General features: G+C 44.5%; 1 protein-coding gene across 9 annotated transcripts in view; it reads right to left on the bottom strand.

Moving 5' to 3' along the window:
- Window positions 1–15,863, bottom strand: part of Ptprm (protein tyrosine phosphatase, receptor type, M) — a 704,621-nt gene that overhangs the window by 376,952 nt on the left and 311,806 nt on the right. For 8 of the 9 annotated variants that reach the window (NM_001168632.1, XM_063266820.1, XM_063266818.1 and 5 more), the window contains 2 exons: window positions 6,479–6,653; window positions 3,381–3,674 (listed from right to left, as the gene is read on the bottom strand). In NM_001168632.1, coding sequence (NP_001162103.1) covers window positions 3,381–3,674; window positions 6,479–6,653 — 469 coding nt within the window. Of the gene's footprint in view, window positions 1–3,380; window positions 3,675–6,478; window positions 6,654–8,291; window positions 8,450–15,863 lie in introns of those variants that run through there. The other variant, XM_063266821.1, reaches the window with a different exon arrangement.

Here is a 15,863-nt window from a genome sequence, read left to right on the forward strand (position 1 = left end):
CATATTATGAATGCCTGCATTTGTGTCTTCTACTTCATTCTACCGATTTACGTGTCTCTTTCTGTGCTCACGCCATGTTGGTTTTACTAGTAAAGTTCTACACTATTCCCTTAAATCTGGAATAGCAATCCCTCTAGGATTACTCTTTTTTTTTTTTTTTTCCGGATCTGGGGACCGAACCCAGAGCCTTGCGCTTCCTAGGCAAGTGCTCTACCACTGAGCTAAATCCCCAACCTAGGATTACTCTTATTTCGACTAACATTGCTTTGTCTATTCAGGATCTCTTTTCGGCTCCATTAAGAACTTGAGGATGTTTTTCAATCCCCGTGAAGAACGTTGTGGGTATTGTGGCTAAGACTGCATTAAACCTGCACCTTGTCTTTGGTGGGATGGTCATTTTCATTCATAATCTCAATTCCACCAATCTATGAACACATGATACCATTTCATTTCAGACTTTAAATAGCTGGTCAGGTACCTTAAATAGTAGTCTACATAACTCCCCAAATAATATAGATTATCACTGTAGCCCTGTTTGCCTTTCAGGGGAGGAGGGCGAGCCCCTTTTACTGAAGACACCAACAATTAGAATACAAGAACTGGGGACTCCAGCTGGATTGGACCAAAAGCTCCTTTCCCATGGTTTTCATGCCTCCAGGAAATACTATGTAAGGTGCCAAGGGAGGGACAATTAAAGAGTCCTACCACACGTGACAACTACGAACCACAACAATTACCAGCATGGCAAGATATTTATGAAAGTGAACATCTTGTCTCTCGCAAGTCAGTGGCAAGCAACAGCCGTCTAAATGGACTTAGGACTCACCCAGCAGGTGGGGAAACGCCTGGTACTGGGAACCTCGCCCGCTTACTTATCTAGTGAGGTCATGGGAGGCTTTAGAGAATAATCCGCTGCCAGCACGTTGCTAGACCGGCATAATTCCTTACCACATTTTGTATCTTATCCTTGTGCCCAAAGATAAAAGTAGCCACCGCCTTTCATCAAAGAAGCCTCTCTTCACAGCCAATAGGGCTGTCACAGGAAACTACAACTCTGGACACAATGCAGTGGTCAATGGGTTGGTGTGAGCCTCTATGGATACACCTGTATTACAGCTCCTGAATCTGTAGTGGGAGAATGTTCTGGAAGAGAATGTGGAATATGGTAGGAGCCAGCATACCAGGCAGTCTGCCTTTGGTCATTCTCTCCCAGAAATGGCTGCACAGACAGAACTGGAGCAAAGGCCAGGCCAATGGACGTGCTAGTATGGAAGGGGGAAATTTCCATGAAGCCTCACTCCCACCAAAAGAACCACAAGAAACAGGTGACTATTGGGAAAAGAGAATTAGCTTCTCTCAGGGATAAGATCCACGTTGGTTCTCCATTGCAGAATGGTCAGTCCCGAAACCATAGACACTCATACAACAAAAACAGACCTAGTAGTTTATATTTAGATATATACTACTACTATATGTATGTCATACACACACACAAACACACGCACACACACATATATATTAGTGTATATACATATATCTCTTTCACTTTTTCAACTTAAATATGGGGAGGGCATGGGAGAAGTTTGAGATGGGGATTTTGGAGGAAGGAAAGGGAGGGGTGTGATACAATTCTATTTCAGTTAAAAACATTAAAATTAATAAAAATTACGGAATTTGAAACACTGTGCAAATGGAAAATCATGTCACCACTTCTATGAAGTATTAAAAAACCATCACTTGTACTGCTAAAAAAAGCCGACATTGGCAAAGCTATATGAAGCTAACATGTCCATTATGGCGTGTAATACAATGGGCATTTCACAAAAGCAAACTAATTTAGTGGAGTAAGTGACAGAGTATCCAGATGCAGACCCTGCTAATGTGGGGACAGCACAGAGCCCACAGCTGAAATCCTAGGAGGGGAAATACCTGCTCTGTTGCCTAATACAAATTGCCTTGCTTTTCTTTCTTTTCTTTCCTTTCCTTTTCTTTTCTTTTCTTCTCTTTTCTGAGGCAGGGTCTCCCTGTGCATTCAACTGTGAACACATTCAGCTATGCACAAATACAACTGCACACACATACACACATTATTAATTTCTACTATTAGCAGACTGTCAGATGATATAGTCTTCAGTGGGCTTTTATGAGACCACCTACCTGTAGGATCCTCAAAGATAAGAAAGTTCACAGATGATCCTCAGACTACTTGGTAACCCTTTTCCACCATGCACAATATTTAATATAATATAAATTCTGGGCAAACAGCTGCTATATATACTATTATTGAGGGAATGGTGAACAGACAAAACTTTGCACCCATTTACCAAAGATATAACTTTTATCTGAAAATCTGAGATCCAAGACTTTGTACTCTTTGACTGTGGAATTCCATGAAAGTGCCCATGAGCCTTTAGAAAGTAAATATTGTCTTTTTGGTTTGATTTTTTTGAGACAGGGTTTGTCTATGCAGTCCTGGCTGTCCTGGAACTCAATCTGTAGACCAGGCTGGCCTTGAACTAAGAGATCTGCTTGCCTTTGCTTCCTGAGTGCAGATTGTACCTCTCTGTGGGTAATACTGCCTTAACTGACACTATCAAAAGCATTAATAACCCCACCAAAGTCCACAGACTCTCCTCTCAGCACACCATTCAACCCAGGCCTCTTTGTGGATATTCAACCACTGTGAGAAAGCACAGGGAGACCTCAATAAACATGTCCCTTCCTCCCAGACAGCCATCACTAAAAACCAACTCCGCGTTGTAAGGGTTTCTTCCTTCTGGTTTTCAGAAATGCTACATTTTGCTACATTTTGCTGTCCCTCAACTTTATTTCATGTAACTTGCAGAATGGCCTTGACACAATTAATACTGTGTAAGCCAAGAGCCCAAAGACTGCATACAGGCTATAAATCACTCTTTATGTTACAAACAGGCTCCCCAGTCACTCACTGATAAAGACAGCTTTCAAACTCTTGAGAGAATCTGTCATTCCATGGCACTGCTCTTGGGTGATGAGCACATTAGCTGCAAACAAACCAGAGGGACAGGGAGAAGTGTCTGACCCATTAGCAGCCATCATTGAAGCTGCCAGCCTCTGTGAGCCTTAGAGGCCACTCCAGTATCAATCACGTGGTACCCAGAGCAAGATGTAAATTCGGAACGGGAAAAGCAGCAGAGGCAAGTTGAGAGACGGAACAGGTCTTGAGGTCGTGGGCTCTAATGTTCCGTTTAACCTATAATTCACCTTTAGAAGTATTTTTATGCTCACAGGGAGTGCAAAAGCAGAGCCATGGAAAGCTTGCGCTCCAACTCTGGGCCGCGATACGAACAGCAACGCCACAAGAGACCGTGACCGGCAGCAGAATGCTGCCTCGTACTCACCAGCACACTTCGTTCTTGTTCTCAGCGCTGGCCCGGGAGATCCAGTGCCACCTTCCCCTGGTCTGGTGAGAAGTACACTGATCTCATACTCGGTGTCTGGGTCAAGGTGCCCAATCTTGTAACTCGTGGAATCCACTGGCTGCCGATCGTTCCAGCTCCCACTGGCTGTGCAGTACTCAACCTCGCGGGCCACAATTGGCCCATCCCCATTGATGGAGTTGGCGTTGAGCTGTATCCACAGATAGGTTGCTCCCACAGAGGCGAGCTGAGGTGGGGCGATGGGAACAGGCGGCTCTGAAAGCAAACCGGAGAGCGTTGGTATTCAGTTGATAAAGAATTAAATACCCATCCACGACCACAGAGTAGAAGGTATTAAAGTTCCATGTTGAACTGGTGAGAGGAATTTGTGGTTTAACAAACATGTGTATAGTGTCGATGATCTAAACAAGGTTTGAACCTTACCTTTAAAACACTAATGAGGGGGCTAGAGAGATTGCTCAGTGGTTAAGAGCATTTATTATTTTTACAGAGGACCTGGGCTTGGTTTCCGGTACTTGTTCGGTTGCTCACAACCATCTATAATACCAGTTCCAGGAGATCTGGCGATCAAAGGCCTTCTGATCTCCCATGGTATACATATACATGTGCAAGAAGAAATCCACTAGCACACATACAATAAAATAAATCTAAAACAAATAAAAATAAAGAAAATCAAAGCTCGCTTGATCCGAGAATGTCTGTATTCTCAGCTAATTAGGAAAGAGGTATGAGGGCTCTCTTGAACTTGAGAACTCATAGCCAATCAAGGCAAAATAAGACATTGTCTCCAGGGAGAAAAAGAACAACAACAAAAAAAGGTGGGGATTGGTAGAGAGGCTGTCTAACATGCAGGAGGTCCTGGGTTTGAATTTCAGCACTCTAAAGCTGGTTCAAATCTAGCCTGAGCGACTGAAGTCTGTGTGGAAATATGTATAGGCATATAAACAATATCTTACATCAGGGCCCACTCACAGCAACTGTCACCAGCCTTGGCACAGTGCAGAGATGCATAGCCCTGAGTGGTAGCACTTCCTGTCAATCATCCAGGGAACTCACCCCATGCTGTCCTCAGACAGGAAGAAGTGGTTCGAGAAACAGAACTACAGCTTGTTCATTTCCTCTACCTGTGCATTCTCAGGTAGAATCTTCTCTTGTAAGAAAAACAACAAATCAACATTCCCAAGGAAAGTTGGTGCCACATTTGCAATGGATGGGAATGACAAAGCAGGAAGTCTTCACCTTGTGGGCCAATCTCAGGGAGGCAGGGCAGCAACTGTAGCTCCCACAAGGGGAGGGATCATCCCAGAGAAGTGCGCCACAATGGGCAGTGAAGGGAAAGAGCCTAAAGATCGCAGAGGGACTGGGATGAGGGGAAGAGGAATGGAGGGGGAAGAGGAAAGGAGGGGGAAGAAAGGGGAAAAGGAAGAGGGACCCCAGCTGGGAGCACCCAGGGGATTCCATCTACAATAAGTGGTCTATTCCACACTATTCCACACTATGGCTCCTTGACTCTCTAAAGAACCTTCACCAGATCAGGGTCTGTGTGATGCCGGTGAACTGAGTTCTGCTGTGAATCTTAAAATTCAACTCAAAATTTCATCCTGGCAGTCTAATTCAAATTTTACCGCACATAAAAAATGCGGTGTGGCAAAATATACGAGTCTCGTAAATATTTAGTGTGTTCTTCCTTCTGCCGAACATTCGTCAGTGCTACTGTGACTGATTGTCAAGATAGAGCCACTGATAAGCCAGCATTGTGTCTCTCAAGCGGAGCAAAGGAGACAGGAAATTCCACCACACAGGAACAGGAGTCCCAAGCCCCCTATAGTGTTTATGATGGAGGCTGTGCTTAGCTATTCTGGTTCAATGTGGATGGGTAGAAGGATGGAGGGTTGAAAAAAAACAACATGACATTGGCAGTTTTAAATTTTGGAAGGGCAGTCCTGCCGCACAGTCCCAAACAAAAATTATGGGAACGATTCAGGCAATATGTGCACCCCTGTCCTCCTCCCCATTAGGGCCTACACCCACCCACCATCAGCTTACTGTGTACGCATGTAACTTCCTGTTGGCCCTATCATAGCCCATGTCTCCTTAGCTCGTTCTGCCCTGCAAAGCCAATACTCTTTAAAGCTGGCTCCAAAGAGAAACTTGCTGTTAAGAGATCTGTCCACCTGGATGCGGTCAAGTTCGTGATCTACACTGAAGAGATGGGAAGACGTGAACAGAAGGCACAGCCTTCTTGGCTCGGTGGTGTAACGCATGGATCTTATGCTCCATCCCCTACCACCGAAATACTGCAAAATAAAATAAATAAAATATGAGACGTTATCAGTCTCTGCCGAGAACAAAAAGGGATGGCCCCATCACAGGTGTCTTCCAACGCCATCGTGGTGCACACACACGCTCAACTTATTCTATCTGGCTCCAAATGTTGCATTAGTACCTTTTGATGGGATAAACTCTGCCCACAAAAATGCATTAAATAAGCTAAGGAAAAATTATTTTTGTTCTGCTTTTTTACCTTTCATCTCCTCCCCCACCCCCCGTCTTGAATATAATACTCAATTTTCCAGTCACACGGCCTATAAGAGCAGAGCTTAACTGGGATGTTAGGAACGCTGTAGACACTGCTATCAACACAGCGTCCATGATACATCGGGTCTTTTTATACAGATATTGCTTCATTTTATTAACCACCTCGCTATCATAAACACCCGGCCTGGTGAATATTTGCATTTTAAGTGATTTTTCTATCAGAGGGGAAAAAATAATTCCTTTAAAAAAATTATAGGTTGTAATCTGTATCCACGGAGCTGGCACAACCCTGGTTGAGAGCATAGTCCCTGCCCTGTGCGCTACTAAACGAACATCAATCATGAAGATTGCTCATGTGCAACGTTTGTACTTAAAATGCAGTCCGTCAACGTAGCCTTACAACAGACGACCATTCAGAGGCAGGCAGGGCACGTCTGAGCATAAACAAATGGTGAGCAAGCCACCGTGTAAGCGTGTCTGTTTTAATAGACCGTGTGGGGGTATGAAAACACATTAAATACCTTTAACTACCAGTTCTGCGTAGTTTGATATCCCGACACCTCCTTCCGTACGAATCATGCAACGATACTTCCCAGCATCTCTCTTGGTCGTGTTTACGACGTTAAATGAGGCTATGAATCTCCTGGAACTTGTCACCTTTATCTCCTTCAGAGGAGCATCACGGACGTCAATCCCCTGCATCAGAAGAAGGACAGAGAGGGGCAACGTCAGCTTCATACTGAGATGGTGTCAGACATCTGACGGCGATTACCAAGGCCACACTTGGTTCAGTTGTTCGTCCCCATGGACAGCAGCTCTGTAAGAAACAACGGTTCTGCCTTGATCCACAAAATGAAGGGGAGTGAGGTCTCCAAAGTGTGTAGAAATGTGTCGTTTGTACCCTTTCGTTATATTAAGTTAGATGATCCGAATAGGGAAGAAAAACAAATGTGTAACTTTTTACTTTGATTCCTAGAAATAATTGGTTCTTCTCAACACCTTATCCTACATTTTTTTATTTTTGGTTAGAAGACAGAATTAAGTCACCAACCACCCTGTTACTAATCCCTATTCCTATATGAGCAACTAAACAATTACCGAAAGTGACACTTCCATTGCTTTTAGGTGGAACCTTCACTGGGTCAGCAGTGACTGGACCCAGAGGACTAGCCCGAACTTTAAAATGATTTTCCCAGATCCATAAAACCTACAGAAGTAGATGCCTGATGAGTATCTGATTCTGAAATATAATGAGGCAGAAGTCTCTGCAGGTCCTATGCTTTCCAGTCTCCATGAGGATGGTCCCACTGTGGGGAAGCTCTGTGTTTCCTTACTCCAAGTTAGCCTTTTATATACACGCTCTTAGAAATCCAATCATTGCGAGAGGCAAGAGCCAAAAAGGACGTTACGCAATTCAGTTTGTAGTAAGTCTTGGGAAGCCTGCTATCTTCCCTATGCTATTTATATTATTATGAAGCCACCGAGCAAGATCAAAGGTTATATGTGATCCCTGTTCTTCATGGAGAACGTATGTTATGGTATGAGGCACCTAGGGTCACGATGTTGAGCCAGTGGCAGACATGCCCTAGTGATGGCCAGATGGGGGAGGGAAGACTGGTGGCTGGCAAATGGCACAGGGCAGATTGTCTACAGATACTATGGACAAGACAGGCTGATCTGAAAAAACGTTATGCTCATAGAGGGTAAGTAAGAAAGCAGGCAGACAAAGGATCATTAAGGGAAGACCCTTCTAGTCATATAAAACAGCAAGGGAAGCTAAATGTGATCAGAAAAACTGATTGGCATCCAGAGGCAGCAAGAGGAAGTTGGAATTGCAAGCTATGCTAAAATGTTTTCCTTTACTGCAATAAAAATCCAAGGCTACAAAATAGTAAAGTCCATCGTCATGGTTCAGTGACTCATACCACACTAACTTACCAACAAACAAAAAAGCCTTCATCTACAGTACTCTGGGACAGTCATCCTTAACCTATGTGAGCCTGGGGATTAGCCTAAGTTAAATGTCACCATTCAAAGCGATGTATCTTTGCAGACCCCCATTTTCCTCACCTACAGAGAGATGCCTCCATTCACTCTCAGGGCCGCCGTGAAGACACAAAAGATGAATGCAAGGACACTCAAGTAATGATTGTCCCCACACATCCCCACCCGAGGCCTGGACAAAAGGAGCCGTGAATTCCAGGAGAAAAGCAGGCAGGATGTCAAAATCCCACCTTTATTTCTGATATACTGGCAACGGCAGTCCCAGACTGCAGTGTGCAGGAACAATGGCCTTGATAATGCTAAAGCACAGAATGAAACAGACTCACTCACCCAGTCACTAGAAAACCACAGGGCCCCCACATGTTAGGTGCTGCTGGAAGGCACACAGGATGGAGGAACAGTGTTCCTATCGCAGTTGGCTCCCCCGAGAAGGGACTGAGCCACATGCACTGTGCTTCTTCCCAGGCAGCTCCTGCTTAGACAGTGAGAGAGCAGTCAGCAGTGCTGCACTAGCAGAGTTCCTGACACTCAGAAGGAAACCTTAGGAGTGGGGAAGAAGGGTTCCACATACATTATATATTTTTTTGGCATTAACTATAAATCAGATTTATTTATAAACTTAAAAAGTAAAACATAAAATTTAATTCTCATGTACCATGTATGTAGAATGGTGTCTTTTGCTAAACTTAAAGCTTTGATCTAATAAATAGCACCACAATGTGTGTGTGTGTGTATGTGTGTGTGTGTGAGAGAGAGAGAGAGAGACAGAGAGACAGAGAGACAGAGACAGAGACAGACAGAGAGAATTAGAATTAACAATGCATGCAAGAGAAAGTGTCCCTCTCTGAAAACGCATACATTTAATCTCTGGTAACACCTCATAATCAAATCAGATAGAGGAGACCTTATACTTGTGGCCTTTACAATTGGAATATTTCATCTTTCAAGTGGGAGAAATAAAATCTAACCTCTTGATGGTGAGTGAAAGAAACAGTCAGCCCTCGTGGAAGACAGACTGAGTCCCAGTAAGCATTTGTTTTCTTTACTCACAGTGCGACAACCAAAGCCCAGGGCATTGGCTATTGCCTTATTTACCTAAGTATAGACTCAGAAGAATAAATATATTTTGTAAAAATTTGTGTTTATTTTTTTTCATTTTGACAGGGATCCTGTAACATGTTTCATAACAGAAGTACACATTGATCCCTGACCATACCTCAAGGCTGTGCTTCTGCATTTATATTTCTGCTGGAGAGAGGGCAGCTGGGAGCCACTCTTCCTTCATGCTGCGGTGTGAGTGACTCTGGAAAATGCAGAGCTTCACACCGCCAGCTCCACACAAGGCCGGTGCCCCGAGAACTCTTGGGAAGGAGATTTTAAACAAAGACTCCCTGTATACTTAACCACACAGAAAAACCCAGCTTCTCCATGAGGAACAGCACCGGGAGCTGGGGCTGGGGCTAGGGTGGGGGTGGGGTAGGAGAGCCTGTATGACTGAGCATCAGACAGTTAGCCTTCCTCTTGCTATCTGAAACGGGCAGCTCACCACGGCAAAATCTTAGTCCTTTTGACTAAAGGCCATCTCAGAGGTTCCGTGCCTCTCAGCTAACAATCTTACCCAACTCATCAGGAGTGTGGTGGGCAGAATGGGGCCTCCAACGACATCTCTATTCCTGACTTCAGGATGTGAGAGTGTGTTCCTTTTGATGCTAAAAGAAAGTTTGCAGACGTGATGAAAAAAAGAGTTTGGGGGATGGAAGGCGTGCTGGATTATCTGGGTGACGTAAGGTCATCAGAGTTCTCATAAGAGGGAAATGGAGAGTTGGAAGGGGAGGAAGAGGCTGTGCAGAGCAGAGCACAGATGCCCCAAGGATTTGCAGAAGAGATCAACCTTGATGTCGCTGTCCACTGAGGCCTTCTGATCTCTGGAAGTGTAGATGATGGAGCTCAGGAGTTTCTACCAATTTGTTACAGTTACCCTAAGAAATTAAGGCAAGCAACCGCTGAGGTAGTTAAGTGGGGGTTGGATGATCTATGGACATTGTGATGTTAATTTCCCAGGGCTGCAGAGCAACCATTTAAGGTCATGTTGAGTCTCTTGAAAAGAGAAGAATTCAGCCCAAAGCTCGTGCAGAGACCAAGAACAAATGCTCAAAGTTGGTCACATCCTTCTCAATCTCAAAACTTAGTAGAAGACAACAACAGCCAGACAGACATTGTAGGCTCGGCCTGAGGGCAGACACAGGGCACTACAGTAGAACCAAGAGCCCAGCCGTGAAGACTCATAGGTATCACACACTGATGAGCATCACAATGATCAGACTATTCGGATGGGAAAGAATGGTGTTTTCAACAGAGGTAGTGGAGAAACTGGACAGGCACTGGCCAAAAATTAAAAATAAAAAAAATTGCACTCTTAGCTTTGCCGTATGCAGGAGCTAACCTCAGGAGATAATACTCCACACCAAGGGGAAACTTTAATGATCTGCACCGAAAGAAAAGTGATCAGGACAGCATCAAAAGCACAAATTTCAGTGCCTAAAGAATCACTGTTTGGGTGCGAACGTGGCTCAGCGAGCAAAGAAGTTGCTGCACAAACGTCAGCACTGGAGCTCAGATTCCCAGAGCACACACAGTTGCCAGGTCCACCTATAACCAAGTGCCTGGGATGCAAGGGATCTGCAGAAGCTGCATAGCCAGAGTAACAGACATAGGGAACTCAACTGCAGAGGGACCCGACCTCCATACACAAGGTGAAGAGCAGTCAAGAAAAGCATCTCATGTTAACCTGGGCTTACACACACACACACACACACACACACACACACACACACACACACACCGCGCCCATGTGAACACTCAGACACCACGCACACAGACATATGCAAACAGAAGTAACCCCTGATAAAGATCAGCATCGGCCCACGGTTTGGGGAATACTCATAAATCACATAGCTGGGAAGGGACGTAGATTGATAACGCTTCAAGAAATTCCACAATCCATTAATGACTACGGAAAACTTCAGTTCCAGGCCAGGCATGAGACATAGGTGTTTCTGTAAAGAAAGAATGCAAATGTCCAACTGGCACAGGAAATGGTGCCCAGCATCACCAGGCTTTAGGGAAATGTAAATCAAAAGTACATGATACCAGTTCACACTAAGAAAGACAGTTTATCCCTGGCACATGAGAATCCCCAGTGCAGGACGAATGCAGGAACCTGGGCCCCTTGCACGCTGCTGTTGGAGATGATGTGCCCACTGCAAAGACACTGCTCTTCTACAAGAAGCTAACAATAAAATTACCATAGGAACCGGCAAAGCTACTGCTTGAATATAGGGTCGAAAGAGTTTCTCAGGGATTGGATGCTACCAGTCACAGCACCACCAGTCATGACCTCCCCTTCCAGGCAAAATTAATGAACCAAGTGTGACATACACACAGGTAAGAGAGTTGCATTTGGCCTGAGAAAGGAAGTTCTGACAGATGCTACAGTGTGGAAGATCCTTAAATATGTTACACTCGTGAAATGTTACACTGTATGTTATGTTACGTTAATAAATATGTTACATTATGTGAACCTCATTAGTCATAAAAGGCAAACCCTGGATGCTCCCACTTGAGGTTTTTAAAAAGGCAACTTAAAAACCTGTACAACCATATCAATTAGAGACAATAGCATTACTTTAGTATGCTGTAGATTTGTTCTCATTGTCAAGTTTTATTTTAAGCTAAGTAAAATCTGATACCCCAACCACACAGATAGGTTTATATCTTCAAACATTCTGTGAGGTCTGCAGACATTTTCATATCTTATATATTACTGGGCAGCTGATGAATAAAACATATATATAATAAGAACTTTGATTATGAGAATCCAAATATTCAACAGAATGCTTCTATTTAATCTTGTGGTACCATGTGGCTTTTATAGGATGACATTATTTTCCTTACTAGGTAGGATTTTAATAAGAAAATTAATCTCACTTTTATTATTTTTAAAAAGTAGCGATTGAGTGCTCAGCTCTTATGGGACTATCCATCATTCCTCCATGTCTGAGGGGAATATCACAGGAAAGCGAGTAGAGAGAGCGTAGGACCTGGACATTGGGGAGGAGAGCCAAGCAAGAAATGCCGTCCTGGGGATGGATGCGATGACAGCTCAGGGCTGGAGTGGGACTGGACCTTCATTTGTGGTCTGGGGAGGGGCTCAGTGGGCCCCTGGGGCTCCTGCATACCATGCTTATTGGGGCAACAGGAACCTGTGATTTAAGTAATAGCATAGCCATTGAGTTACCTTTGCTCCAGTGGAAAGCTCTACACCCGTGCCCAAGGCTATAGCTCTGGTTAAACCCAGAAAGTCACACTCATACAAAGCCAACAAAAAACCACAAGAGTATGAGGAGGTGGCTTTAGTGGAAAGAGAAGGCACAAGGGACATGGTGGGGTCAAGTATGATAAGAATGTAGGAACAACATGTATGAAGCTGTCAGTAAATTAATCTCTTAATTAATATTAAATATATATTACATATTAATCAGTACATTTAATGTACTAATATTAACATAATAATATATTTTATATAAATAATAAATGATATAAATATATTACATAAATATTTTAATATTAATTAATATTAAAAATTCCCTATTAGATGTCAAGGCATATGTCTTAGTCAGGATTTCTATCCCTGCACAAACATCATGACCAAGAAGAAGGTTGGGGAGGAAAGGGTTCATTCAGCTTACACTTCCACATTGCTGTTCATCGCCAAAGGAAGTCAGGACTGGAACTCAAGCAGGTCAGGAAGCAGGAGCTGATGCGGTCATGGAGGGATGTTACTTACTGGCTTGCTCCCCCTGATTTGCTCAGCTTGCTTTCTTATAGAACTCAGGACTACCAGCCCAGGGATGGCACCACCCACAATGGGCTCTCCATCTTGCTCACTAATTGAGAAAATGCCTTGCAGCTGGATCTCATGGAGGCATTTCCTCAAGGGAGGCTCCTTTGTCTGTGATAACTCCAGCTTGGCTCAAGCTGACACACAGAACCAGCCAGCACAGTCTACAACATGTTGACCTCTGTACAAAATAAAGATGACCTCTGAAATGTTCACCTCCAGGAAACACAAGTGCAGGGTTTTCAAAATGGGAGTACCAAAACCTATGTCAGAAAAGAGTCAGTAGGTGCTGCTAATTTGTATATGGTGGGGGATACATGATCATACTTAGATATCTGCCAGATTAATCACTCAGATGCTGCGTATCATTTATGCTTGTGGTAGTGCCAATAACTTTGCACAAGTGCATAAACCTCATCTTGGAGTCAAATGCTAAGGTTCCTAATTCAGGCAAGAGCTGAGGTTGAATCAGAGGAGGAGCAAAAGGAAAAGCAAAGCAAAACCCCAAACCCGAGGCAGGTCCAGGAGAAAAAGGGCGGTTGTGACTAAAGGTGCTCGGGCTCCAACCCTGATACATCAAGGGTTTGAAAGGGTCGGGAAAAGCAACAGGAGAGGGAACCCTGGAGGGGAGGATGAGGCACAGTCAGGAGCACAGGACAGACTGAAAGGAAGATAGACTGAAGGGATAATGTCAGAAAAGGGTGAACTGGCCTCTGGGGCAAAAACTCCACTCTCTGCATTGGGATTTTTCTTCCTATTCCCTGAAATCCTGATTTTACACATTAGTGGGAGCCTCCTTGCTCCTTGATGCTGAAGAGTCCAAAAAAAAAATACAACAGGCAACTTAGATTCAAGATGGCCCCGTTGACAGCTGAAGACTCAAGGAGCATTCACATTTAGGTTAATGGAAGAAAGGATGAGGGAGAGAAGGAAAAGAGGGAGAGATCGTGGTCATCGCTCTACACTGTGGATGAAAACGCTCCCCTAGCACATCCCACTGAGCATGCTGGTACCTTAGGTTGGATGAGGCAGAAACAGGAAGAGTCCTGACCTAGCCACACCCCATGAGAGGAAGGCGGAACTGGAACAGTAGCTGGTTTTCAGGGAGAGACTGAAGGATTAAGTTATTTCATTTCCAGAAGCCTCTTGGTCTCGAGTCACTTCCTTCAGCTGGAATTCACTGGTAATTGTGAAGACTGGTGGCCTGCTCTGCTCTCTGTAACAGTTGGAGTCACTAGGCTTCTAAACCCCTTTCCCTGGAGACCTTTTCTGTGGCAGCAATGACCAGGCAGAGCAATGTGTTAAAACCTTGGGCACTACCAAGAAGTCAGAGCTTATGGGTAGGGCCACCTTGTTATATTCTCACAGCTGAACAATGAGAACACATCTTGGGGTGAAGCTGGGAAGTTGCTCAAGTGATTTCTCCCCCGTTTTCCCAGGGTAAGAGAAAGGCAGCTTTATCAAACGCTGGGGGCCCGCCTATTAACAAAGAGCACAGTGTGCAGTGATCAAGAACGGGGATCCTGCATGTTCTTTGTGATATAGTCATGGGAGAACGCACGAGTGGTCCAAAGGACCACTGCTCCAACTTTTGTGGAGTTTCATGAAAGGCCCACAATGTGAGGGGCCCAGAAGAAATGGCCTGGCTGAGTTAAATGTGACCCTTTGTGAATCCCAGAGCGTTTTAAGGTGCACATATTCCAGTGTGAGCAAGCCAGGAAAAAGGTACCGATAGTAATTTCAATTATCCTTACAACCTTCTTTGGCCTCTGGGCTCACTCGAGAACTTCTAAATAAGCGTGATTTACCATGAGAAGGAGTCGCAGCAAGGCTTTCGGGAATACGTACGCCACAATCAGGGAGATGATTGAAAGAAATTGAGGCCGAGAAAGTGAGCAGCAGTCGGAGTAAATTAATCAATCTTGGGCGTTTTGGGCGTTTTGTTAGGAAGTGGAGCTTAGTAGATGACAGGCAGGGCCCTCGCGCAGTCATGTGCATGGGGAAGGGCTACTGTTCTGTCCCCTACAGCAGTAAGAGTTGCGCTTACCCACTTTCGAGTGGGCCCTACTGCAAGACGCTGAGGACCGTCTCACCATGGAGGCTACTAAAGACGATCAGTAGCGCAGGCAAAATTTCCTCCCATTTAGCTTACGTGGTCTAAATGGAACCTCTGCTGCGTAGCTCGGCAGATCTAGCTTCTCCGGCCCACGGCCTTTTCTGCTTGATAATTAAGACACAGACTTGCTAAACTGCAGAGGAGCAACGAAGTCTTTGACCATCTGGGAGAGCCTGGGATTCTTGGAAGTGGGGATAAACAAGTAGGTCCCCTGATAAGCAGGAGAAAACAAAAACAGCATTGTGAGGATTGGAGTTCTTAGGGTCAGGGGAAGATGCCAAAGCCTCTCTTCTACCCTGTGAATGGATCCATCTCGACTGGTTGTCCAAACTCGAAGCCCAGTGTCCTCGATCCCAGCTGACCAAGTTATATGAAATCAGTAAATGACTTTGGGTCATTAGCTCATTCCAGGACCTCCCTAGGTACGTCACATGGTCTTTGGGGGGGGGCGGGGGGTGATATGAAGTAAACCTTTCTCTTTAAATTGGAGCAATCCAAAACCACACCAGGTTGAAACATACGATGCAGGCCGGAATGCTTTCGGCGGTCTCTGTCTGAATGCTTAGATTGGTCAAATGCAGGCAGCTATAGATGCATAACTGACTAAAACAATAATGGATGTGATTTTCCCTGCTCAGAGAGTCAGATGGTAAATGGTTCCTATAGCAACCGAAGACAGTCCACTCTCTCTGCTCCTGGTATTTTCCGTGTGGTAAGTGATGTTAAATTTATGCTTTAATATATATGGTGTAAAATACTCAAGTTAAGCTTGCTGAAGGAACCGTAATTTTACCTCTTTACGAATCATTTTGTAGCTTTTATACCTAATAACGAAATGGTTCTGATATACAGCTCTGATTTTCCCCTCATTATCTATAAATGAAGC

The sequence above is a fragment of the Rattus norvegicus genome, chromosome 9, assembly GCF_036323735.1.
Source record: "Rattus norvegicus strain BN/NHsdMcwi chromosome 9, GRCr8, whole genome shotgun sequence".
NCBI lineage: Eukaryota > Metazoa > Chordata > Mammalia > Rodentia > Muridae > Rattus > Rattus norvegicus.